The following is a 26847-nucleotide window of genomic DNA, read 5'->3' on the forward strand; positions in this document are numbered from 1 at the left end:
GCTTGAGAATATTAAGAAGATTTAAAAATAAGGCACTTAACTAATCTTCAGTGTGGCGTAAATATTATGTAATATTGTAAGTTTCATAATTGTATCATATTGTGATCTTATTAGCAATTATTTAAACTCGATTTCATAAAAAAACATAAAAAAATATTTTACGAGGTGTATTCGCGCGTGGGCTAAAACATTTTTTTTTTTTAAGAAACAAACAAAACATGCAGAACGTGCGCATGCGCGGTACGCAGCACTTGAATCTCATCACCGTAGTAACGGTTTGTTGACACAGTCTTCAGTGGCGCGATGAGACTAAAACGGCTACACATACGATACTACCCACCAGGTAATATACATATTTACAGTTTTATATTGAAATAATTTGATCGAAAGTTCGTTTGATTCGCCTGTTTTGTTGCTGTGCAGGAATATTCCTGGACTATGAGAAAGGGGGGCAGCTCAGAACGAAATCCATCGATCTGTTAAACCTGACTCCAGAGTAAGTATGACTGTCCAACTAACGTTACAATGAACATTCTTCCGTTTTGTGATGTCTAGTTACACTTTAAAATACTGTTCTACTTGTTTACAGTTATATATAACTGAATACCCTTACCAAAAATAAGTATACTTTAAGTTTATCTTTAAGTATATTTTAAGTATAACGTTACTTAATGTAGCAAGTATAAAAATATCCGTGTTCTAGTAGTATACATTTAAATGTCATGTTTCAATACTCATTGAGACTAAATTGGCCCACTTTCTAGTATATAAAAGTATACTTTTTAGTATAAAAATATGAAACTTTGAGTACACTACTAGTTTACCTCCATGTTTGTAGTTTGTACTGCAATTATACTAAAAGTGAATTTATAGTTTTACTGATTTTATGTTTATACTGCAAGTATACTCATAAGTTTTCTTTAAGCAAACTTTACATCAAACTTTAAGTATACTACTATGTCCCTATTTAGGTTTTAATGTGTATATGTTTTGTCACATGAATATCTGAACATACAAAACATCTAAAGAAAGAACAGGGTATCTGCTTGGAAACAAAAACATTTTATTTTAGCTTCATGCATTCTTTTTTTAAACACTTTAATGTGGGTAAGTTTCATAAAAAATAAAGAAATAACATTTTGAACAAAAAGCTGCAAAAAAAAAAAAAAAAGACTATGAGTTGGATTCAGAATGATAATCAAAACTTAGATGGAGTCGATCAACACCCCAAAGCTTGACTGTAATTATTACCTCTTCATCGGTCTACATTTTATTCCATAACCTTGCAGTTTTGATGCTGTTTCATGTCAGATGATCATGTTCATTCTTCCTCACTTTATGTTTTTTGTAATTCTGTGCAGAAGATGTGTACTAGCGCCCTCTTCAGTATAATAATGAAAACACAGATTCTAGGAGTATAGCTCAAATATATTTAGACTTTTTGTAAGTATAAATCAAGTATACATAAATGTCATTTTAAGTATATTTCTTAAGAGGACATAAAAAGTAAACTAAAAGCATTCTTTCCTATTTTTAGTTTAAAAGAAGTATACTAATAGCACACTTGAATAAACTTATTTTTCATAAGGGTACCTATTTATCTGATAAACAAGTCTACATCTTTATATGTAAGTGTAGTGTTTTCCCTCTCTAGGACTGATGTGAATGAGTTAGTGTCAGACATCAGAGCAGCTGAACCTCTCATCAGCTCATCCTGCGTCGAGCAGCTCAAAGCCCTGATCCTCAAACTACAAGAGAAAGTCAGCCAAAAGGATGACCGCAAGTTTTACCTTTTCAGGGTATTCATAAATACTGACCAGTCATGCAGAAGTATATTTGGGTCATGCATATTTGATCTGTTTTTCATATTGTGATTCTATTCTGAAAAATGTTTGGCTCTTCATCTCTCTGGTAATACAGTGACAGCAGTGTCCCGCAGTGTTAGACTTCATTAAAAACTAATGTAAAGGAATAGTTAGCCCATTAATCAACGTTTACTGAAAATAGAGTTTGTTTCCTTTTTTTTTTTTTTTTTTACAGATTTAGAAAAATCTCCTCTGCAGTGAATGGGTGGCATCAGAACAAGAGCTGATAAAAACATCACAATCATCCACAAGTATTTCTTGTCTGAATCAGGAGAGAAATATACACTGATAATGCACACTTGACAAGTGAAGAAACACTCCAAAACAGTTTTAAACAAGCATGTGGGTGGATTTCGATGTGAGAGAACAACAGGGAATCGACTTTTTCACTAGAGGGAGTGTTATCATTAATTAATGACTCAAATTTTGTCCAGAATCGATGGTTTAAAGTTAAAGCATGTAAATTATGGATTTGTTTTTGACAAACATGCAGCTTTGGCGTCGAGATGTTAATTGATGGACTAGAGTTTTGAGGATTACTTATTGATTATTATTGTGATATTTTTTATCAGCTGTTTGGACTCATTCTTAAGGCACCCATTCACTGCAGAGAAGAAGCAATGTAATTCCCAAATTTCTCCAATTCTTTTCTGATTTCATGTATATATATAAATATCTACATCTTGGATTGCATGAGGGTGAGTAAAATTTAAGCATTTTCATTTTTGGGTGAACTATTCCTTTAAATACTACTTTTATATTCCCATTTTTATAACTGAGAGACATGCCGGTTGCACTTTTATTAATTCATTTGTCACACAGCACGACTAGTTAAAAGGACTTGTAAAGAGTCCATGATATTTAATTATTGAACATCACATCATTATTTAATCCAAACTTCTATTCTGCTGCTTTTGTTCAGTACCGCCACAATTACATCTACCAAAACTAGCCGAAATGAAATGCTTTTGAATGATTTTCCAACAGCATTTACACTTCTTAGATCGATATTACCCACTAGGTGGCAGCAGAGGGAAAACTGCTGTTTTTGAACATCAAAGCCATAGTAATTATGTATGGAAATTACACAGTCAAGCTTATAGATCGGAAATGAATTAATTTGATTAAGTGCACCCCCCCCTCAGAGAATTCGTCTTCTCTGTCTTCCTCTACAGGCACTTCAGGCTCACATCTTGCCCCTGACGAATGTAGCCTTCAATAAATCAGGATCGAGGTGAGTTTATCAGCTGTGCTCACATGCCTGCTCCCCCTCCCTCTCGCTAATTCTGCCTCTCTCCTTTACTTTCCGTCTGTTTGCAGTTTTATAACCGGAAGCTATGACAGGACTTGTAAAATATGGGACACCGCATCCGGAGAGGAGCTGCACACTTTGGAGGGTCACAGGAACGTTGTGTATGCCATCGCCTTCAACAACCCTTACGGGTAACAGCAGGGCTCTTGCGCTTTTGATCACTTATGCCCTGAATCCATCAGAATGGCTTACCCTTCATCTTTCACTAGTTTTTTATTTATGAACTAGAGAAAAGCACTTTCAGTCACCTCTCTGTCAGGGTTAGGGCACTGCTGGGTAACTGCTGTTGCTATTACAATGGGACCATTTGTCACTTTGAGTCATAAAAGAAACCCTTGTGCTTTTTTCTCTCTCTCTCTGCCCTCTTTCTCGCTCACTCTCTCTTGTTTTCACTCTCAGAGACAAGGTTGCCACTGGCTCCTTTGACAAGACCTGCAAATTGTGGAGTGCTGAAACAGGAAAGTGTTTCTACACGTTTCGAGGGCACACAGCAGAAATCGTATGTCTACATTCTCACTGCATTCACTCGAGTCTCAGCAGTTTATAGAACGGTTCACCTCAAAATAATAATTCTGTCCTCATTTACTGTCGTTCCAAACCTGTATGACTCCTTCTTCAGGAGATATGTCCTGGCATGGGACACACTGACGTCATTGACTTCAAGCCTGGCACAGTGTGTCTTGATATGTTCAGGTGTATGTGAACTTAGTGAATTTTCAGTCTGTTCCTGACACAAAGGCTGTGAAAGACTAGAGATATAAAGTGAGTTATATCAGTTACGGTTATGATGCTTTTATGTTTGTTGCCTTTTTTGAAGTATGACAGCCCTATCTCTATATGGAAAACAGTTGCCAGGACCTTCCTTGCCAGGAAAAAAAAAAGGTTTTGGAATGTCAGGAAATGAACTCATTATGAACCAAATGTGGTTATTTTTACGCAGAATGTTGGTTAGCAAATGAACAGTTTCGGTTCATTTTGACTTCAGTAGTATTTTCTGTCTTCACAATGGATGTCAGTGGGAACCAAACCGGTTTGATTAACAACATATCTTCTGCAGAAGAAAGAGGAAGTCATCCAGGTTTGGAACGACATGAGGGTGATTTGAGTAAAAGACTTTTATAGCGATAACGATAAATATATAGTTCTAAAAATTGTTCTCAGTATTCCACACCACAACTATAATGATAAAGGCACAGAGAAATGACATTCAGAATATTTTCTGCTGATGAACAGTAAAAACATTGACATCCTGTCAGAATCAATTCTGCTATAACAAGCTTGAGATTTTAAAGCGGCTGACAAAGATGCACTTAGAATAATCAGAAATATGATCTTCATAGTTTTTATTCTTAAAAAAATGACAGAATTGTCATTTTTGGGTGAACTATACCATTAAGACTTCTAAGACTGACTTTTTACAAGAAATGCTGTCACTTAGAAACAAAAATGCATTCTTGAACTACCTCTTTTCTCAAGAATAGACAACATTAGATCCATTAATTCATGTGTCTTGATTTTTTTGGGGTAGATTTGATTTATTTTTGTATTATTTTAAAAAGAAGTAGGACAGGACATCTAACACAACCACTTTAGGGGGCCTAAATTGGATTTCAAAAGACAATAGTGTGAAGGGAACATTACCTGAGCCCCTAACTAGATCCAGTCCACTTTCAAGGTCAATGACAGTGTGAATGCAAATAACGTTTATTTATATATTTCTAACTGAAAGAAAATGGCTGGCAAGGCCATTTAAAACATCAGGGGACATTTATTCAAACACATAGGGTCCCATCTCTTAGGGGGCACCAAATGAAGTATGTTGTGTCTGGGAGTTTGACTTAGGATGCCAAATGTGCATGTATACTGAGCTTTATCAGACAACATTTGTTCTATTAATCTCAAATACTGTGTGTTTTCTGTGTGTGTCTGCTATTAGGTCTGCCTGGCCTTTAACCCTCAGAGTACCTTGGTTGCTACGGGCAGCATGGACACCCTGGCTAAATTATGGGATGTTGAGAGTGGGAAAGAGATGTCTACATTGGCAGTACGTCTCATCCTGTGTTTTTTCCATATTCCTGTTCAGTAAAAAACATTGCCACCTATCCATGCTTAATGAGCTCCCCCTCATCTGCTTATCTCCTACGGGATTTTTAATGATTTCTCTCCGGTGATCAGTGGAAATTCATCCATGCGTGTGTTTATTAATGGATTTGTCATCAAATCTGTCATTACCACAATTTATGGAATAAGTCAAGCATTCCACTTTTAGTTGAATAGCAGCATACCGAATACAAACAGATGAGTCATGCAACGCAGTCTGATCCGGAGCTGTGTAGATGTGAGAAACGTGCCATGGGTCGGAGGGAGAGGGGAAGAGATGGAGCGTTTGGAGGTGTGTGTGCTGCATAATTACCCCTCTTAACTCTCCAATTATTTCTCTATCAATCTAAATTATGAATCGCTCAGTGAGTTCTTACCGATGAAATGGGGAAATTAATATGATATTTCTTTGCTGAAGAGAAAAAGGCTGCCTTTCTATCAGAGCTTCCCTCTCCACTCACAGCGTTTCTCTTTGTTTCACTTTCTCAGGGTCACTTCGCCGAGATCATCTCTCTCTCCTTTAACACAACGGGTGATCGTTTGGTCACGGGGTCGTTTGACCACACTGCCATTCTGTGGGACGTTTCTACTGGCAGGTCAATAATTCAATCTCTTGATTGCCTTGAATGCACAGAAATGTTACTGCAGCACTGATATAGACAACACTATAAATAAATATAATACAGCAAGATCTAAGTCGTATCATTATTATATATTGTCATAGCACCCATCCCTAAATCTAAGGCACTAAGGTGTTAAAGACATAACAGCTGGACTTTCTGTAAAGTTGTTTCGAAAGGATGTGTATTATGAAAAGAGCTGGACAAACAGTTTTATTAAGACTTTTTAAAGACCTTTTTAAGACCAAATTAATCATATTTAGGGAGCACCAAATGAGTTAAATAAGCAACAGTTTGAAAAAAGTACCTTTTGAACACATCTCCATTACTCTTTAATTCATTTTACAACCTTCTTCAGTTTTTGTCCTTTTTCAGTGCAAATGTCTAAAGTTTCTTAAATCAAGATACGGTGAGAAGCAAAATAGCAAGAAAAGAAGTCTTGTTTTCTAAGAAGTGAATTCATGATTAATACAAGAATAAATATCTGCCAGTGTGTGATAAGAAACACATTTTACAGCATGAACTCAATTGGGTGCAATTTCTCAGAAAACAAGTCTTCAGATATTTTCAATTTTGAATTAGATTCAATTTGAGTCCTTTTCAATTTGAAGTAAATATATATCTTGATTTAGAGCTTGTTTGGAGCGAAATACATTTAATACCACAGCTTTATGAATCTAAGACCTTCTACTGTGATAGACCTTTTTAAGTCCATTATTTGTGCAAGTTCAGGTTTTTGAAGACCTGGAGAAACTCTGAAAATATTGTTCTTATTACATTTAATTAATGCGTAATGGATTTTGTATTTTGTCTGTCTCTCGTAGCAAAGTTCACGTTCTCACAGGTCATCGAGGAGAAATCAGTTGCGTTCAGTTCAACTGGGACTGTTCCCTCATCGTCACAGCCTCTCTGGACAAAACCTGCAAGGTTTCTGTCTCTCTTCACTCTTTTAATTCTCGTTCTGTCTCGTAAAAGAGCCTTTTAAATTATGATTTTTCCCTTGGGGTCCTTTTATAATAATTTTGCATCCAAATTTAGTTTTTCCCTTACCAGGGTTTGACGTTTGCATTAGAAGTAGCATGATAACAAGACGTTGAATCAAATTAATTTCGTTTTTATATTTATAGATTTATGTAGCAATGTTTCAGACGGTAAATCTGAAACATGACGTTTTTACAAATGTTTCTGCATGTTTATATGGTATACGAATGAACAAAAGATAAAGGACAGATCTATTTTTCATGATGTGACCCCTTTAATGTGTTTTTTTCTTACACTTTCATCTGAGTAACTCTCTTCCTCTGATTGTCTGTCTGTTCCTAGAAGTGTGAGGGCTCTTAATTATTCAGCACAGTCTGATGTTTCTCAAAAACACAGCGAGACAAAGTCTTCTCACAGCTTTTTACAAGTGTCAATTCATTTGGTGTGACTGTGGATAGATAATAGCACTGAGATGTCTGCATGCATGTGTCTGTGTTAAATTTAGAGAATGGGCAAATTCCATTGAAGGGGACACAGACTGCAGAATTCACTCAGTCGGGCTAATAATGGTGTTTGTGAGCTTATTTGGGGTTGTGGAGTGGTTTGTGTGTTATATAACAGGTTGTGTGTGTAGGTGTGGGCTGCAGACGGCGGTCAGTGTTTGGCTACTCTCTTGGGTCATAATGATGAAGTGCTGGATGTGTGTTTTAACTACACTGGTCAGCTGATCGCTACAGCCTCTGCTGATGGTGAGACATCACAACCCTCTCATATGGATCTTTTTCTTTTTTTTGGATTGTGGGGTACGATTTGCCAGTGAGAAAAGAGACTATTTTAGTACACCACATGATTTGTCATATGTCTATATTTTTATAAAGGCTACAGCTACTTGTGGTTAAGAGGCATATAATATATATATATATATATATATATATATATATATATATATATATATATATATATATATATATATATATATATATATATATATATATATATGCAAAAATTCTTATTTATATAAATAAAAACACTAAAACAGATTAGGGCTGTGCTGGTGTCTCAGCTTGGAGTAATAGTTTTGTCTAAAAATGCAGGAATAATACTACATACTTTATTCATAAGTAATTCATAGCTATGATTTAATAATTGGTTCCCTTGATTTAGCAAATCGTGGCTACATTTTACAAATCGTGGCCTAATTCATGGCCACATTATATATATCTTTCCTCCATGTCGTGTACAAGATAGATTTCATGGCACATATTACCCCACTCACATCTAACTTGATTTTGTGACCTAGACATGTTTTTGTGAGATGGATCTATGTTCGAGTCTGATCATGGGTTTTTGTGCGCAGGTACATCAAGAGTGTTCAGCGCAGAAACCTTCCAGTGTTTGTGGCAATTAGAGGGCCATAAAGGAGAGATATCTAAGGTAAGAAATCACATTATCTCTCCATCCTCGGCCTGTCACTCCAGCTTCAGACTCAATAATCCTCTCGTATCTCTTGACTCTGTCTCTTTCTCAGGCGCTCATTTCCTGTCTGGGTCTCTTCCTGTTTATATCCCTCTTGCCTCCATCCCAGCATCCTGCCTGTCATTCGTCATCTTCTCTGCATATTCATACGGCCGTTTGCATTCTTATAGCTCTCTTCATCTAGTCTTTTCTCAGGCCTATCGTTACACCATCTTGCCATAATATCCTCTCCTTTCTTTTCTATCCCCCTCCGGACCGTCATCACCATCAGCAGAATAGTTCCATTTCCTGTATAGAGGTGATAACTCAAGTACGCACATGCACATTCGGTTCTTCAGCGCTATAATAAAACGCCTGTCATACCAACACGGGTCAGATTCAGTTCAGCTGTCTCTCTCCTGCTTGTTAAAATAGGATGTTCCACATGCAAAACAAAAAGTAATTGTTTTATGATGGAATATGATGAAGAGCCCCCAATGCATTATCATAACAAAAGGCAGAAATATAATGAGCTTTTTATTTTCTCCCTCTCTCTCGCTCTAGGTGTGTTTTAATCCGCAGGGGAGCCGTGTTTTGACGGCGAGTGTGGATAAGACGGCTCGTGTGTGGTGTGTGAACACAGGAGCGTGTTTGCAGGAGCTCGAGGGCCATTCTGATGAGATCTTCTCATGTGCTTTCAACTACGAGGGAGACACCATCATTACAGGCAATTACACGCACCTGCGTAACACTCATAAATCCATAAACGTAATCACACGTCAGTAATTTAATGCCTCGTTGTCAATCTTTTCGCAGGCAGTAAAGACAACACCTGCAGGATCTGGCACTGAGAGAGCAGCCTGAACTCTGATCTTACAGTATTCCCACACCTCTTTTGATTAAGATATTGTGTGTCATCTTGTCACACTGCCCCCTCGTATTTCAGAGAACATGTATGTGTGGAAGACATTATGGTAACGCTTTTCACGTATAACGCATTATAAAGGTATTCATAATGCAAGTTGTGATGCATTATATCTTTCATGAATAACTGTGAGCAAAGTTAAAATGCTTTATAATATTTGCAGATTCTTTATAATGTTAAAAAATGGTTGTTTGTTGTGTTTTCATGCATGATTTTTAATCGGTGTAGTGCAGAATAGATAACTATTATAAATTATTATAACTGTGATTATTCATGAGATACAATGCATTGTAAGGTGCATTACAAGGCATAATTAATGCATTAAAATACTTTTATAAAGGACTTTTAAGTTCAAGTGTTCCCAACATAATTATTGCCGTTATTTTTCCCCCTTAAAGAATATTCTGGGTTAAACTCATGCTGTCAACTATCACAAAAAAATAATGATTCATACCTGTTTATTAACCCCAAAATAATGACCTATAATGGAATTCAGTGGGAAAACTGTTGTTCTATAGACTTTCAATCTAAGTGCATGCTTGTCAACATTAATTTTTTTTTATTTTTTTTGATTGTATAAAACTTTAATATGAAGTCAGGTATTCAATATTAAGGCTTACTGTATTAAATCACAATAATATTCTGGTGTATTTATCCTGGAATATCTCCTTTTTTTAACATGCCAGTCTATTTTTAGGTTAAAGGAATAATTCACAGAAATAAGAAAAAAATGCTAGAAATGTACTCACTCTCAGGACATCACAGACATAAAGTATATGCGTTTGTTTCTTTGTCAGAATAGATTTGAAGAAATGTGTCATTGCATCACTTGCTCACCAATGGATCCTCTGCAGTGAATGGGTGCCGTCAGAATGAGAGTCCAAACAGCTGATAAAAACACAATAATCCACAAGATTCCAGTATATCAATTAAGTGAAGAGCTTTTTTGTAAGAAACAAATCCATCATTAAAGTTTTTCAACTTTAAACCATTGCTTCTGTCCAAAATGTGAATTTTATTTATAATTTTATTTAACATCAAAATCCACCCATTTTTAAATTGTATGTGTAATCTATGGTAATAACGTGTCCTCCAGTGAGAAAGTCCATCCTGTCCTCTCACATCTAAATACTCCAATATATTTGTTTAGATCTGTTTTGGACTTTTTTCGCTTGCATGCTCAGTGCAGATTTCTCTCCTTATTCAGTCTAGATTACAATTTTCACTGGAGAAAGAATAGACAACTTTTTTTGTATCTTAGCCGGAAACAACAGTTTTACGTTAAAAATGCCTTCATTTGTATTTGTTTGAAATCTTTTCACTTCACAAGATCAGTTTTGATCAGCTGTTTGGACTCATATTCTGACGGCACCCATTCACTGCAGAGGATCCACTGGTGAGTAAGTGATGCAATGCTACATTTCTCTAAATCTGTTCTGATGAAGAAACAAACTCATCTACATTTTAGATGGACTGAAGATGAATAAATGTTCAATTTTTTGTGTGCACCTTCTTTAACAGCTGGCTAAATGTGTATATAAACTCATTTATTCAAACATGTGTGGCTCTTTTCAAATAAAGGCTGTCGACATCAAACTCACCATACGCAAATTTTATTTTGAAAAGATAAATACATTCAGGCATACTGTGACAGACTGGATACAGTTGTGTGCCTTCAACGCTGATATTAAAACACATTACTATTATGTAACTATGCAGAGAAAACCATAACGCCACCAGATTTCACGTTTACACGTCAACTTTTACGTGACAAAACTGTACTTGTACTTTAAATTTACGTTCATATTCATACTTTTACAGTAGTCTGGTCAGACTAGTGCTGTTATCCCGTCTGTCTGAGTCTTTGCGATCTTAAAACAAAAAAACTGAAATTTACATTGCCCAAAGACACAGTAGCTCACAGTCTAAACTATTTACATCTAGCCAAAATAAAATCTCTTAAATAACAGTAGTCACACAAAACTAAACAAACAATTCAGTCTCAGAGGTACAATAAAATGGCAGAACGCATTCGCCAATGTAAACTTAAAACAACAAAGTGTGTTTGGAATGGGATCTCAACTATATTACACACTTTAAATACAAACACTGAAGTATCTCTAAATCCCTACGCCAGAGCTCGCACGTCTGTTTTATTTTGGATAAAAAGTCACGTTGTGCATTTGAAACGGGTTTGTTGTACAGTACAGTAAAAATTTGCAAGCTACAAAACGTCAAGGCTGATTGGTCGGTTTAAAGCATGTTCCTCTAACCAGTGCTGGCTGGTGACCGGTGGATCTAATGTTGCGTGCGCGTAAAAGACAGGAACATGCGTCATTTAAAGGGAAATATCCTTAAATCACAATCTCTGTGAATGTGCATCTCTAGCACATATTTATGGATAACTCATTACTTCCGATAGTATATCCCATAATTCCTGTGATCTAGCAAAGACATATACAAGTGTGACAGAGATGATGGAATAAAGGTTTGTGCAAGCTGTGACTCTTAAGGATTTCAAATGTGGATGTGCTGGTGGTTCGAGAGGACAAGTTTGGTACTAAGGAAGCCTCATGCTAAGGATCTTGGTATTGGGAGCAGTTACTGCGTGCGAGTGTCTTGTAAACCTTGCTACCCTGTGATAAACAGAGATTCACGTGCTGATGTACAGTCATGGTGGTGGCTGTGGATGAGGATGAGTCTGTGGGATCTATGAGTCTATAAAGGTGTATTAGCGGCTCAAATGGGATTTGTGTTTGGTGGTTTCACATGTGCTAGCTCAGGGCGGATATGTGGCGTCTCCAGCTCCTGTTCCGCTCTAGCGCTTGGTCTTCAGTATCCAGTCGAACAGGCTGGGCACGGGTCGTCCTCTGTGCTCCAGGTCCTGGTGGAGCTGACAGAACTGAGCCACAGCGCTGAACAAGTCTCCAACACGCCAAGCCTTCTGACCTGCCAACTGCACCACTCTGTGGAGCTGAGAAACAAACACACTCTTCAGTTCTTTATCAGCAGTCAGTGCTCTTCATTTACTATCATTGATATACTACTCTAGCTTTTTAAAATATTTTGAATTAGATTAGATTTTTCACTTTATTTTAGTTTAAATATTGATGTTTTGTTGTGTTTTTATCCATCTAAAAATATCTATTGTGTAGGTAAACATGAAACAAAAATTCAATTTTTTATTTCAGTTTAAATGAAAATGCTTATTCAAGGTTTTAGTGTTAGTTAATAATAACCCTTTTATACCAATATTCTTTTTTGTTCCAGTTTAAAATGCACACTTCAGTCTTGTTATGCAGTATTATTGTAACACTAACATATATGCATATTTATAATACAAAACAACACCAATTATGTACAATTGCCAAAGCCATGCAGAACAAATGAAGGAAGAAAATAAACAAATTAGTCACTTTTAACAGATCTGTTTTTGATGGGTTAAAAAGCATGATGTTTTACAAGACCATTGAGGAATTTTAACCAAAGTATGTTGCAGACATTTCATGAAGACCCTAAAGAATCATACCAATTTATGTAAAATTGGCATCCAAAGTCCCCTTTAACAACATCACACTCTAAATACATAGACATTTGTTTGAGTTGATCCCTCTTTACAGCTATAGCAGCTTCCACTCTTCTAGGTTTTCAAAAAGGACACCAATAATTTCATCCCATTCTTGTTCTTGATTTCCTAGAAATCTATTAAAAATGCATTGGTAAGTGCATTGGTTTATTTATTGCATATATAAGCTATAAATGATTAACAACTGTTTATTTTTTAATCTACTGTTTCAGAATTCATGTTTGAGGCACGAGTGTGTGTAAAAAAAAAACACAAATGTTAAAGACTCCTCAAGTTATTTAAAAATAATAATAAAAGAAAGCATTAGAAATTCCAGAGAGAATCCATGCTATTTCTTTTTCAGGATTTAGGACTTGCTGGAGCCTTGCTGAAGGGCTCTTTCCTTTGCAGGGCTCAAAACACTGCCTCCATACTACACTTCATCTGGTTTTCTCGAAAAACAGTATTATGTGCACTGTTTAAATGTTTTTAAATTGTAAAACGCAACACTGTAGTCACATGACCATAATGCATTAATGTTGTATGTTTTCATCAGTAAAATGAGAATAATGGCTCAGACTACTAGACTGTTATTGCTAGCTGACACTATAATCAAATTCTGCAAAATATTTAAACATGGATAGACTGGAGAACTTTCTGAATGACAAGTGCTGAAATCTGTGTAGTTCTATGGGTGCAGATTCTGCTCGGACCTGGTTAGTTATTCTAACAAAAGCACAACCTCCATTTGTCCTCACCTTAGTGAGATTGTGCTCCTGAGTCCTTCTGAAGTAGAGCGCAGAAACGCCGAGCTCAGACGCAGCGATCCACTGCAGCGCCGCTCTCAGTTCTCCATCCACACACTCCGAATCCACGTCAAAGTTCAGCACCAGGAGCTCGCGCTGACAGCTGCTGCCCGCTGTGGACAGACCCGACGTCACTCCTGTCACACAAACCAGACACTACCTTGAGTGGGATTTCTGTAGATCTGATACGTTGCAAGAAGAATCAAATGGAAAGGCAACAAAAAGCATTTGCTGGTGCAGAAATGAGTAATTCTAATTAACATGAATATTTTAACACTGGTAATTTTTAACAGAAAAAAATGGTCAGCAGAAGAATTTAGCATTTTTTAAACTTCACTGGAATAGTATGAAACATGCTAAAGGTTTTGGCACGTGCTACGTAAACACACCAAACAAAGTAGTTAGAACTGTACTGGAAAATAATAGGAGATGAATTTCATCTAGTGGAAATATTTGGGACTGCACCCAAACAAAACTTTACTGTGAGATCATTTTTTGAGATGTCAACCTCAAATTTGTAACACTTGTTTAGATTTATAGCTTTCATTTACTAAGTTTTACAGTAAAACCTTTTTTTGGAAAATACTTATTTCATATCAATAAGGATGATTTAAAATAGTATTTTTGTGCATTTTTCATAATAATAAACTCCTAGATTTGTTACTATATTTATTTTATTGTTTTTTATATGAAGGCTAATATAAATTCAGATTTTTAGTCACAGTTTAGTATCGATGAGAGTAAGTTTTAAGCATTTTTTGGAGTAGCTCATGTTGTGGGGTGCTGATGATTTGCACATTTTCAGAGGGAACAGAAATGTTCTCATCTGTCATTGCTCATCTTATTGCACAAACCAATTATGAGCTGTCATCAGATGATTGATGATCTCTATATTATATATAAAAACAACAACAACAACTTTAAAGTGTGTGTGTGTGTTTTGTGGATGTCCCAATTAGGATACAGGATTTGCAATTTTCTGAGAGTTTATTTAAGCGATCATGTTACATTTTGATTGCATTTATGAGTTCAGATAAAAGTGTAACTTGCATTGTGAAATAGCCATCTAATTAGTGTTACTTGAGAATCATTAAGATACTATTTTAGTTTTTATTAACTGTTCGATATAGTATATTTGTCATCACAGTAGATGTATTCGTTTTTATTCATTTCAGTTTTAGTTATTTTAGTAAATCAAGATAAAATAAACAATGACAAACAACAAAATTATTAAAATTATAACAAAAATCTCTAAAATAAAAGCATCAAACTGCTAATAAAAACTAAAAGTGACAAAATATTATTTTAATATTTAATTTTATTTCAGTTAAAGTTGATTTAATTTGAACAAAGTAAAATTTTTTGAATGGTTTTGTTTTAGTTCGGCACATAATATTGTAATACTGATATCCCGATTCTGATCAAATCGTGGCATGTTTTAAAGTATCAGCAATTACAGTATCACTGCTAATAGAACTGATGTCAGATCATATTGTGATGAAACATTATAAATTCAAAAAGCCAACATTTTGAGGCGGGTGGACAATTGTACTTTAAGGTTCACTGTTCTTCATGAATGTGGATCAGTGTGAATGATAAAGAGCTCAGGGGAAATACAGAGAGAGGGGCTTAAACATCCACACAGCCCACCATCTCACTGCTAAAGCCTTTTGTTTTACACTCATTCTAGGAAAGGTGGGCTAATCTCTTCTCCCTCCCACTTTTCTCCAGTTAGAACATTTTTCATGGTTTTTAGCTTATCTCTTCAAATGCAATTTAAGCAGTTCTTTCTACTCCTTTGCCCCAGTAATATTTTTCCATCATGACATCTCTATCCTCCTCCTCAGCGATCCAAAACCGCAAAAATCAGTTCCAAAATGAATCTGTTCTCTCTTTTCTTGCTCTTTAACACATCTTCCCATTTCAACACCCTCTCCTCATCCCAGCAGGATGATGCTTTGCCATCAGCTCCTGTGTCTGAACGTCTCTTTTGTTCTCCTGCATGTGAATGAGTCATTTGTGAGGTGTGAGTTTGTGCTGTCTCTTTAGCTTTCTCTCTCTCTGCTCGAGAGCAAACGTTAGAAGCACACTGAGCGATGATGGTCAAAGGGCAGACTGTACGCACAGTAGATGTTAGATAGAGGAGGTCAAAGATTAAAGGCCAATCACACGAACAACAGAAAGACAGATGTATCAAGGTCATGCGTAAGATCAGAGGAACCACAACAGGGCTGCACAGTGACACATTTGTGCTTGCAAACTTAAAAATTATAAGAAGGACAACTATTTTAAACCATTTGTATATGTGAGGTACAGTAAGTTTAATTTCTGGTGCTTGGAAAATCAAATAAAGAACACGTGCAATGAGTCTAATGCTTTGCTATTGTTCAGAGTGCACAAAGAGCCACACTGCACAATGTTAGGTAGAGACCAACAAACAGAACAGAAGAAATTGAGATGATCAATAAAAAAGGTGAGAAGTTTTCAGTGGTCTATTCTAATACCATCAGAAATAAAATGTTAAAAAAACATTAAAAAGTAAGACTAGTTCCCCAATAAAAAAAATAAAACAATTCTGACCATACTCTTTTGTGCATTTTACAATCTGACTTTTAAATAAAAGGTTTTTCTTTTTTAAGTTTGGAGATGTTAATTCTAAGATCTGCTCATTAAGGTATTTGCAAATAATTATAAATATGCCATAAAAATGCAATCTTTTTAAAATCCCTTCAGACATGCTCAGTTGTGTCATAAAAATTTTGTCTTTTAAAAATTGCGATTTTAAAGTGCAATGTTATAAATACAAATGACCTGCTCCTTGCGTCAGATCAAGGCTGCATCTAATTTCTAGTCTTACTTGATCTTAGTGCTGCGTTCGACACCATAGATCATGACATACTCATAGATAGATTACAAAACTATACAGGTATTCAAATGCAGGCTCTAAGATGGTTTAGATCCTACCTGTCCGATCGCTACCATTTTGTTTACTTGAATGGGGTGTCATCTCATTTATCACCAGTAAAATATGGAGTGCCACAAGGATCCGTCCTAGGTCCCCTTCTATTTTCAATATACATTGCCCCATGGAAATATTATTAGAAAATACGGAATTAGCTTCCACTGTTATGCTGATGATACTCAACTATATATCTCAACGAGACCAGATGAAACTTCTCAATTATCTAAGCTAACAGAGTGTGTTAAAAATGTAAAAGATTGGATGACAAATAATTTTCTCCAATTAAATTCGGATAAGACAGAGAAATTAATTATTGGACCAAAAAACACTACACAGAATCTTGTAAATTACAATCTGCAACTAGACAGATGTACTGTTACTTCCTCTACAGTCAGAAATCTGGGTGTTATATTAGACAGCAATTTGTCTTTTGAAAATCATATTTCCAATGTTACAAAAACTGCATTCTTCCATCTTAGAAACATTGCCAAGTTACGAAACATGTTGTCTGTTTCTGATGCAGAAAAGCTAGTTCATGCATTCATGACCTCTAGACTGGACTATTGTAATGCACTTCTAGGTGGTTGTCCAGCTTCTTCAATAAACAAGCTACAGGTAGTCCAAAATGCAGCAGCTAGAGTCCTTACCAGGTCAAGAAAATATGATCATATTACCCCAATTTTACAGTCACTGCACTGGCTACCTATTAAGTTCCGTATCAGTTACAAAATATTATTACTTACCTATAAGGCCCTAAATGGTTTAGCTCCTGCGTACCTAACTAGCCTTATACCATGCTACAACCCATCACGCTCCCTAAGGTCACAAAACGCTGGACTTTTGGTAGTTCCTAGGATAGCAAAGTCCACTAAAGGAGGTAGAGCTTTTTCACATTTGGCTCCCAAACTCTGGAATAGCCTTCCTGATAATGCTCGGGGTTCAGACACACTCTCTCTGTTTAAATCTAGATTAAAAACACATCTCTTCCGCCAAGCATTCCAATAATGTATCTCTTAAATTGTGAGTGTAGTTGCATCTGATCAAATGTGCATTTTTATTCATTAGCTTGGGTTACACTAATTTTAGTTTGTTGGATCAGCAGCTTTAATGATGTCTCTATTTTGTTTCTATGTTTCGCCACGGGATGTAACTAGGATTTACACAAGCTCCAGTCTGGATCCAGAACACCTGAGAAGAGATGATGCTGACCCTCAGAGGACCTCAGATGATGCCAGAGGTGTCAAGTAACGAAGTACAAATACTTCGTTACTGTACTTAAGTAGAAATTTGGGGTATCTATACTTTACATGAGTAATTATTTTTCAGCCGACTTTTTACTTCTACTCCTTACATTTTAACGCAAGTATCTGTACTTTCTACTCCTTACATTTAAAAAAAAAATAGCTTCGTTACTGCTATTTCATTCCGGATTGTTATCGTTCAGAGAGAGAGAAAGAAAAAAACCTATCCAGATAAATCGCGCCATCAGGATGGAGTGAATTTGATTGTGGTTGGATGAGAAGTATACACATATACCATTCCGACACCCTATTGGTCCATACGCGATCCATCACACCTGCACATGACACAAATCACATCACACTCCAGCAAGGGCATAGACAGTTTTGGATTCGTTTATCAAACAATATATTTCTTAAAAGTAGGTTGGAACCGGTATCCGATCGCCTCAGTGTCAGTCCGCTTAAATTTCAAATGAAACCGGCGTCAGTCCGGTCTCCTCCCGTCTTTCAGCGCGCTCTTCAATCCGCGGACTGCGGTGGAGCAGCGCGAGCTCAAACAGAGACAGAGGACACAAGGTGTGTGTTTACCGATAGATTGTTAGAATATCTGTATCTGTGAAGTTCTTTGTCATAAATACAGTTTACAAAAGGTCACGATCAGTCGGTTTCTCATCTACTGTAAAGTTTCGCTTGTCACCGCTAATCACGAAACAGCTGTTTCCTCCAGCGACAATCTAGCCCTTAACACATATGAACGAACACATACTTTAATTACACTTATTTAAATATACTTCATTTAATCATACGTACTTTATACATACACTGCTGTGCAAAAGTCTTAGGCAGTATTTTCACTTAAAAGAATGGTGTTCGGCCAGTTATTTATATATTTTGCTGTAGTGTCAGTATAAAATATCAGTTTACATTTCCAAACATTCATTTTGCCATTGTCAAACTCCTTGTGCATTCAAAATCGCACTAGATTATTATTAAAATTAATGGCAAACTACTGTCCTACTGACACATTGCAGCAAAAGATATAAATAACTGGCTTAAAACCCTTTTTTGGGGTGAAAACACTATTCTTTCTTTTCCATAAGACTTTTGCACAGTACTGTATTTTAAAAACGAGATTGTTGCTACTTTATAAAGAATGAGCATACAGTCATTCACAGAACTGATTTAAGACAGTGACAGACAGCACTCATCTTAACTAAATATCAGAGTGAGTGACAGAGATACAGTAGAAACATTATGTGTACTTTTGTATTAAATAATGACCCAGATTGTGAAATACATTTATTAGCCTTAGATTAAGGGAAGCACAACTTGGGAAATGAGAGCATCCAAGCTGAAAGCTATGGATTTATTTTAAATATTTGTAATGTTCTTTAATGTTATCCATAGTTTTTTTTGTAGTTCTTTTTTTTTTTTTTTTTTTTTTTGTATCGGTTCAGGCACGTTGAGGTGCCAGTACCATTTTAAAAGTATCGAAAAGGCACTGGACCCTACTTAAAAGTTATTATTTATTTCTCAGTACTGGCTCATTTGCCAAATGGGTGCTTTCTCTTCGTCCTCCACAAATTAAGCTACTGTAGGGAGTTGGGTAGTGAGACGTTTTAATAAATTATCGTTTGCGATTGATGACGCAAATGACAATGTTGTGATATCTAGGCTATAGAGCATCACAGTCCCACCCACAGCTGGTGCCAGAACTAAAAATTCAATGCAATTTCTGCATTGACATTTGGGGTATAAGCCATAAAAACGTAACCATACATGGTAGACTTAAAACCAGCTATGGCTGTACTAAGCGACAGTATATGCTCATATAAACGTAAAAAGATCATGGGGCACTAACCTTGTTTTGATATAAATGCCTTTTATTCGCGATGTCTTGGCTAAGTACTTCATTACCCACAATCCTGAACAATCCCACAATCCCACAGTGATGTATCTGATTGGTGGAGCTCGTGTAACCGTCTGGTTAAACCCCTCGAAGGTCCGTGAAGACTGAAGATCATTAATAAAAAAATAAAATAAAATAAAAACCTGTGTTGCGTTTTTGCACGGTAGACTTATCAGTGCAATCATGATCTCCTTGGCTGCCATTGAGAGTTTTGCAGGGAGGTTGGTAACTTTAGTTAGCATTATCGTCCACTTTAGCTAGGCTACTGTAGCCTCCATATGAAATGAGTCATATCAAGCATTTTATAATGCCACTGTCAAAACAATATTTAGCCTAGACATACCTTTTTGTGCAATTACTGAACATTTGTGTAATGGCAACGACAAGTGTTGACAACTGAGCGGTGATTGCACTCAGGTATAAAGCACTGCACCATGTTGCTGACGTTATCGTTAACCACTTTCACACACGCACACAATTTAAAATACACGATGATAAAATAAAAATCAATACACAATACATATATAAAACACTATTTATTTACACGATTAATACTGAAAGAACTGCTATTACTGCACATTCACTATATAAAATAAAATTCACTGGAGGACAAGTTTGCGTGAGCGGCCGTCATCAGATTTGGATGTCGCTCAAAAGGCTCGTTGCCTCGTTCGCAGTTGTGGCTTCAGTCGAATTCAATGGGGCGCGGTGGTTTATGGGATGAGTAGTTCCTGCGCTCGAAATGAAAATATGTACACAGTCTTGTACCTTTGACTTTTTTTTGGATTTTGTCTTAATTTTTTCACTTGAAATGATATGTTATATGCTTATGAGTTCAGCCGTAGCTGGTTATCCTCACACATGCTCTAAAACTCTTTAGATACGGATTTTTCCGAAAGTGAATGGGAGAAATGAGTGGGAAATTTACTTCCGGCACCAGAGCTCTCTCGGGCTGTGGGTGGGACTGTGAAGCTCTATATCAACTTTGTAACTCATTACCCCCGAACACTGGACATAGCAGACGTATGTACCGAATACAAGAAGCTATCAATCAAGAAGGTATCAGGATTATGAGTTATTTTTCATTTTTAGTTTTTGATTAATCACTTAGATTAATCATTCATTTTGACAGCACTATAATGTTTATTGTAAATAGTCAACCACACAAGAGTAATTGTTTCTTAGCCTGCACCAATGTTCTTGTCCATTGCCCTCACAGAGTCCTGCAGCTAAGCTTGGATGTACATTTACATTCCATTCAAGGTTATTGATGACATGCCTCTGAAGTTTGACTTTTTGCACCATAACAATACTTATTGGCAACTAGTCATCATATCTCTAGCTCTTTAATGTATTTGCATTGTACTAAAATGTGTTCATTTTCAATGGGCATATATGTGGCTGAAACAGGTAGCCTAGTGCATCCCAAATTTTTCAATATGAACATTTTAATATAACATTATAGTCATTATGGCCTTTAGAAAAATGTTTTTTTGAGGAGGTGGGGTAGTGCACAATAGGCCCCTGTGGTGCGGCCCAAGCTTTTGTTCTTAATGGCATTTTTTTTCCTTACATTACTTTTACTTTTATACTTTAAGTAGTTTTTTAAACCAGTACTTTTACACTTTTACTTGAGTAAAAAGCTTGAGTTGATACTTCAACTTCTACAAAAGTCTTTTTAAACCCTAGTATCTATACTTCTACTTGAGTAATGAATGCCAATACTTTTGACACCAATGGATGATGCTAACCCTGAATCAACAACAGAACTAACAAATATTGCTACAAGTGTCACTGCATCATATAACAATTATTAATTAATAATATTAATAATGTTCATCGTCTAGCTGACTACGTCTTGTATTAATTTTTTCAAAAAATCCTGTCAAACGTGCACAAACTGACAGTCACCACCATAAGCTACTACTAAATATTGTAGAAACAATTTTCTGTAAAGTTGCTTTGTAACGATTCGTATTGTAAAAAGCGCTATACACATAAACTTGAATTGAATTGAACTATCTTAATATTTGATTGTAATAAAAAAGTATTTAAGGAAAAAAATATAATACTATTATAATACTACATATAATAATAGTATTTTCTTTACATTTTCAAATATTAAACCATAAAAGCTTTTCTTTTGGCAGAAAACCGCAGGGAGCTTTTAAAGGGAGGGAGCTTTGTTGACAACCGCTGGGTTATGTTTTAAGTGCTTCTCAAGTATGGAAAGCTGGTTGGCGCATGTTGTGTTCCCAAATGCTTGTTAAATGACCCAAACTCAAAGCTGATGTAGAGATGGATTCATGTAGAGCAGCATTTCCTGTGAACCGAACCAGACACCAGCAGATCGTGAGCTGCTCATGTGTAAAGGAACACAGTGCCACACGTCACTTTATTTATTTTGCATTTTTACAATGTTTGTTGTATTTTGATTAATCTTGCAGCCTATTGCAGTGTTTGTTTGTTTGTTCCCACAGTCCAACATGTTAAGTTTTGGCTCAGAAGCATCCCACCCACTCACAATATCCCCCTCGGATTTCAGAGCCAAGCGCATTTGAATAATTACATTCAATAACTCCCAAAATTGAGTTCTAGAGACCATCCCATATCACAATTTGCATGAAAAAAATATAAAGTTGAAAAAGTATCTCATCGAGGGCACCAAGTGAGCCTCCGGTGCCCCTTAAAAATCTAAAAATCCCCATTCACAGAGAAATAATGTGAAGTTCACTCTCGAGAACAACATGTAACATTTATATATAAGATCAGACTGCCAGAAAAAGAGAAACCCATACGGCTTCAGACTGAATACATTAGCGCAGAAGTGTGAAGAGCAGTGCTAGCATGATTTCCTTTTAATTCCAAACGCAGTCGTGAAGCTCCAGCGATGAATGCTCTTTCATTCAAATATGTATGCGTGCATGTGAAGGGCTGGATCACTCACCGTCCGTCTGATCCTGACAGTGAGATGCCTTCCTCTCTCTGTCCTCGCTGCAAACAGAGACACTATCATTATCATGCTGTATAGAGCAATGCTGGCCGTGTTCCAGTCACCTCACGGAGCCTCTCAGGGGCCTTGACTGTATTGCACTCATCTGATAAAAGCTGAAAATAGTAAATGACTGAAACGCTTTTGGTGACAAAACCCATTAGAACTACCCATGTTTGAGACGGTTCGCAGACACAGCAAACAGCACAATTACATACTTGTAGAAGCAGCTATCGCTCTAATATGACAGAATGTGATCCAAGTTTGACTTCAATTTCTCATCCTCCAACTGTGGCCGTATCCTCATGAGGAGAGATGCAGACATGAGGATTTGGACAGCGCTCCGGGTTATGGATGAGCGCTTAACAGCCATTATCTCGAGTATTTCTAAGTGTGCTGCGGTTAGTGTGTTGCTGTTGGATACCTGATTAGGTTGCTGGAGATGGTGTAGTCTAGAAAGCCCTCCAGGTCTGCCAATCCCAGACTAGAAGCGCTGCTGTTCCCATTTCTAAAACACACACACATGCACATAAAAAGATCAATGTGTACACAAATACTACCAGTCAAAGGTTTGGAATAATTATGACTTTTACATTTTTGAATGCTTTCTATGCTCCACAGAGTTGCATTGATTTGATTAAAATACAGTTAAAACAATACAATTGTGAAATATTATTACAAGTCAAAACAACTGTTTTTTTATTTGTATTATATATATATATATATATATATATATATATATATATATATATATATATATATATATATATATATATATATTCCTGTGATGCAAAGCTGAATTTCACCACTATAATAACACCAGACTTCAGTGTAACACGATCTTTTAGAAATAAAGCTAATATGATTAGCAGTTACTATACTGGAAATACAAAAGAACGGCATATATTTGAAAAGTCAATTTTGGTCAATTTAATTCATCCATGTTGAATTAAAGTTTTATTTATTATTAAATCTTGCTGACCTCTAACTTTTGAATGGCACTGCATCTGTACTGCAATGGGTTTTTGCACTGATAATAATCGAAAATGTTTCTTGAGCAACAAATCAGCTGATTTATGAAGATCATGTGACACTGAAGAATGGAATAATGATGCTGAAAATTCAGCTTTGCATCACAGGAAAAATTACATTAAAAATATATATTCAAATAGAAAACAGTTCTTTTAAATTATAATAATTTTCCACAATATTACTGCTTTTATTGATCAAATAAATGCAGCCTTTGCTTCTATCAGCAACATTACAAAGTCCAAATTGTTCAATTTTTTTTCTCTTTCTATGCTTACTCTAGTCTAGTAGATCTGTAAGAGTGTGAACAATGCAGAAGCTACTATGATCACTGCAGTGGGGCTTGGAGTAGAGCGAACAGGCATGAACACTGGCATGAGATTCATTAGCATGGGCATCACAGCAGCTCACTACCAGCTGATGACTATGAACGTGAGCCACCTGTGCCTCTACCAGCAGCAGCCCAATAAACAAGCAGAGAGTAACCTTTCCCCCGACATGGCGGAAAAACAATGAAGGGAGGGTTAAAGCCAGATGGAGGCCGATGGCCAGCTTACTCGGGTAAGTGAAGATGGCGTTGAGCTGGCGCAGGTTAGGAATCGTCGGTGAGTGTGGCAGGCTGGACATGATTCAATCAGCAAGAGGGAACTCACACACCCATTACATCCTTTTCATTCTAGAGCCAACAGGATGTAACATATGTCTGTCAGGACTAGCACTGCTGTGGAGTCTCTGGGTGAGAGCTCTGCTCCAGACTCCAGTCATGCTGTCAGAGCCGTTTACTCACACAGCTGTGCTGGACTCGACTCACAAATGCAATCTCTCATTTCAGAGAGTTACACTACCTCAGGCACTGGCTTAGAGTGTGCTAACACACACACGTGTGTATGGAAGGAAATAATCAGATGTGTGTATCATATACACCTTAATACACATAAAATAGTAAACTCACAATTTGGAGATGGAAATCGTAGTAGTTGTATCACAATATCAACAAGTTTAAATCAGTGCTGTTTTAGTATCACTAAGATACTCTATAGTCTATATAGGTTTATAAATGTTTAAATTACAATATTTAGCTTTAGTTTTATTAAAATTTTCATTTTAATTTTGATTAAGAGTTTTAGTAATTTTGAATGTGCTTTGCCATTTTTATTAGTTATTTATTTATTCATAATATCTCCACCATTTCTTATGAAATGTATTTCATTTAAGTTCAAGTTAGAGCATCAAGTTAAACTAAATGAAAATGAGAACTTCTACCATGACAACTACCTGAAATAATAATACATTTTTTATATGTATTTTATTTCAGGTAAAGCTGAAATAATGGTTATAATGGGTTAATGTTTTAATTTTATTTAACTACAATAAACCTGTTTTAAACATTTTGCTTTTCTAATTTGAGCAGATGTTGCCATTTCCCCCATCTAACTGTAAACAACATGAAAAAAATTGCAATTTATTACAAATGTCATGTTTTCTTCATATTTTTTACTTCTCTGATCAATCCATGGTTTCTGCCCAATATTGCTATTTGTTTTACTAATGTCCTGAATTTGCTTCCACTTTTGCAATTCCCTGTAACTAGAAAGTTCTTTATGACATTATCTTCCACAAATTGACATTTCATTTTATGGGAAAAATCACTTGATTATAATGTATCAGCAAAGGATTTGATGTTGGTTAATAAAACAGTCAATTTTGCTAAAATTACTAGATAATACAATCAGGATTTCAAAAGATGAACCCAAGTAAACAAAGCTGACAGCCTCATCTAATCTAACTCTAAATTGACTATATTTTCAACCCTTCTGTTCTGTTAGATATCCCTAAATAATTTTCTTGGAATTGTGTAAATAAGTTAAAATGAATAAAGTTTTTAATTGCCTCAGCATAGTCAGAGCACTACTGAAAGTCTGATATAAACTATAAATTACAACACTATCATGTTCATTTTCTAGAACTTACAGAGCTTCAAAAAGTGCTACATAACAGGAATGACATGAACTTCTAGTAGGCAATTTTCTTATATTTATTCTTTGTTGGCGCATTTCTCTTTTAGCCATTATGTCTGATTCTGTATCACTGTGTCTGTGCATTTGTGTGCTAGACAGTAAATTAAGGGCAATGGCGGCAGACTTTAAAGACAACATCATCTGGCTGAAGATTGATCACACAAGTCACATGACATTAATATAAATCAAGATATGTCAAAACGTATTAATTAGTTAAAAAGTGAGGGCAAAAGTAAGTGCTTTAATGCTTAATTCACGTTGGAGCTCTAAGTCAATAAATTGCTACTTTAAAGATGAGAAAAGCAAGCTCACAAATGGGTGCTACACTGCGCTCTGGATGTGCCCAGTTCTGGCAAGGATTGCATCTAGCATATGTAGCTTAATGAAAAGCCAAATGGAGAAGCCACACTGTCCAGCAAGGCATGATGGTCTACTGCATGGGTCACCAAACTTGTTTCTGGAAGTCTGGTATTCTGCAGATTTTGGCTCCGGCCCTAATCAAGCACGCCTGAACCAGCTAATCAAACTCTTGCTTGATATATTTGAAACCTCAAGGCAGGTGTGTTGAGGCAAGTTGGAGCTAAACTCTGCAGGACACTGGCCCTCGAGGACTGAGTGTGGTGACTCCTGGTCTACTGGAAGACTGACCCCTCGCTTAGCTGGATAAAGCTACTGGTGGTCTCCTCCTGGGGTCGTCTTCAGGGGCAATCTGGGCCCAGCTGCCTGAGCCACTTTCCTCACTGCTAGCGCTGAGAGAGCGTCGCTCCACCTCCACACCTGCAGAGGGTGCTGTGACCACTGAGGAGGCCCTGTCTTTGTCACTGCTGAGGGGGGAAAGAGGATACACGGCGAAACTGCATTGTCACAATGAAGCCAGTTATTCTAATTTTGCTAATTTTGCCCCAAAGCATCTTTCACTGTCCAGAGCTGGATCAAGAAAAATAAAAAATCAAGGGAACATAGGTATAATGTCAATTTAAATTTCTCTATTTTTTTTTTTTTTTTAGCAGTGTAGGTAAAAATGGATGTTACAGAGGAGAACCCCTTTACCGAGATGTGCTGTTTGG

General features: G+C 36.4%; 2 protein-coding genes across 3 annotated transcripts; one reads left to right on the forward strand and one right to left on the reverse strand.

Annotated features, from left to right (window-relative positions):
- The first annotated feature begins 223 nt into the window (after nt 1–223).
- On the forward strand, nt 224–11191 carry LOC113078379 (dynein assembly factor with WDR repeat domains 1). 2 transcript variants are annotated; one of them, XR_003281490.1, is made up of 13 exons: nt 224–343; nt 424–496; nt 1655–1799; nt 3041–3099; nt 3186–3308; nt 3577–3676; nt 5114–5221; nt 5767–5873; nt 6722–6824; nt 7513–7627; nt 8236–8312; nt 8407–8652; nt 8898–8982. XR_003281490.1 is itself a non-coding variant. In XM_026250704.1 (13 exons), the coding sequence occupies exons 1-13, from the start codon at nt 304–306 to the stop codon at nt 9182–9184; spliced, it is 1248 nt and encodes a 415-aa protein (XP_026106489.1). In that variant the 5' UTR covers nt 224–303; the 3' UTR covers nt 9185–11191. The 2 variants fall into 2 exon arrangements, 1 of the variants encoding a protein (XP_026106489.1); XM_026250704.1 differs by lacking the exon at nt 8407–8652 and adding an exon at nt 9150–11191 and having other exon boundaries at nt 8898–9060.
- On the reverse strand, nt 10856–26634 carry LOC113078380 (A-kinase anchor protein SPHKAP-like; the record flags this gene model as incomplete). Its single annotated transcript, XM_026250706.1, has 5 exons — nt 10856–13766; nt 22689–22735; nt 23158–23241; nt 26429–26466; nt 26550–26634. Coding segments are annotated over 5 exons (601 nt in total), but the record flags the coding sequence as incomplete, so codon positions are not given.
- Nucleotides 26635–26847: the final 213 nt, after the last annotated feature.

This window comes from Carassius auratus, unplaced genomic scaffold (assembly GCF_003368295.1).
Source record: "Carassius auratus strain Wakin unplaced genomic scaffold, ASM336829v1 scaf_tig00025652, whole genome shotgun sequence".
In the NCBI taxonomy this organism is placed as follows: domain Eukaryota; kingdom Metazoa; phylum Chordata; class Actinopteri; order Cypriniformes; family Cyprinidae; genus Carassius; species Carassius auratus.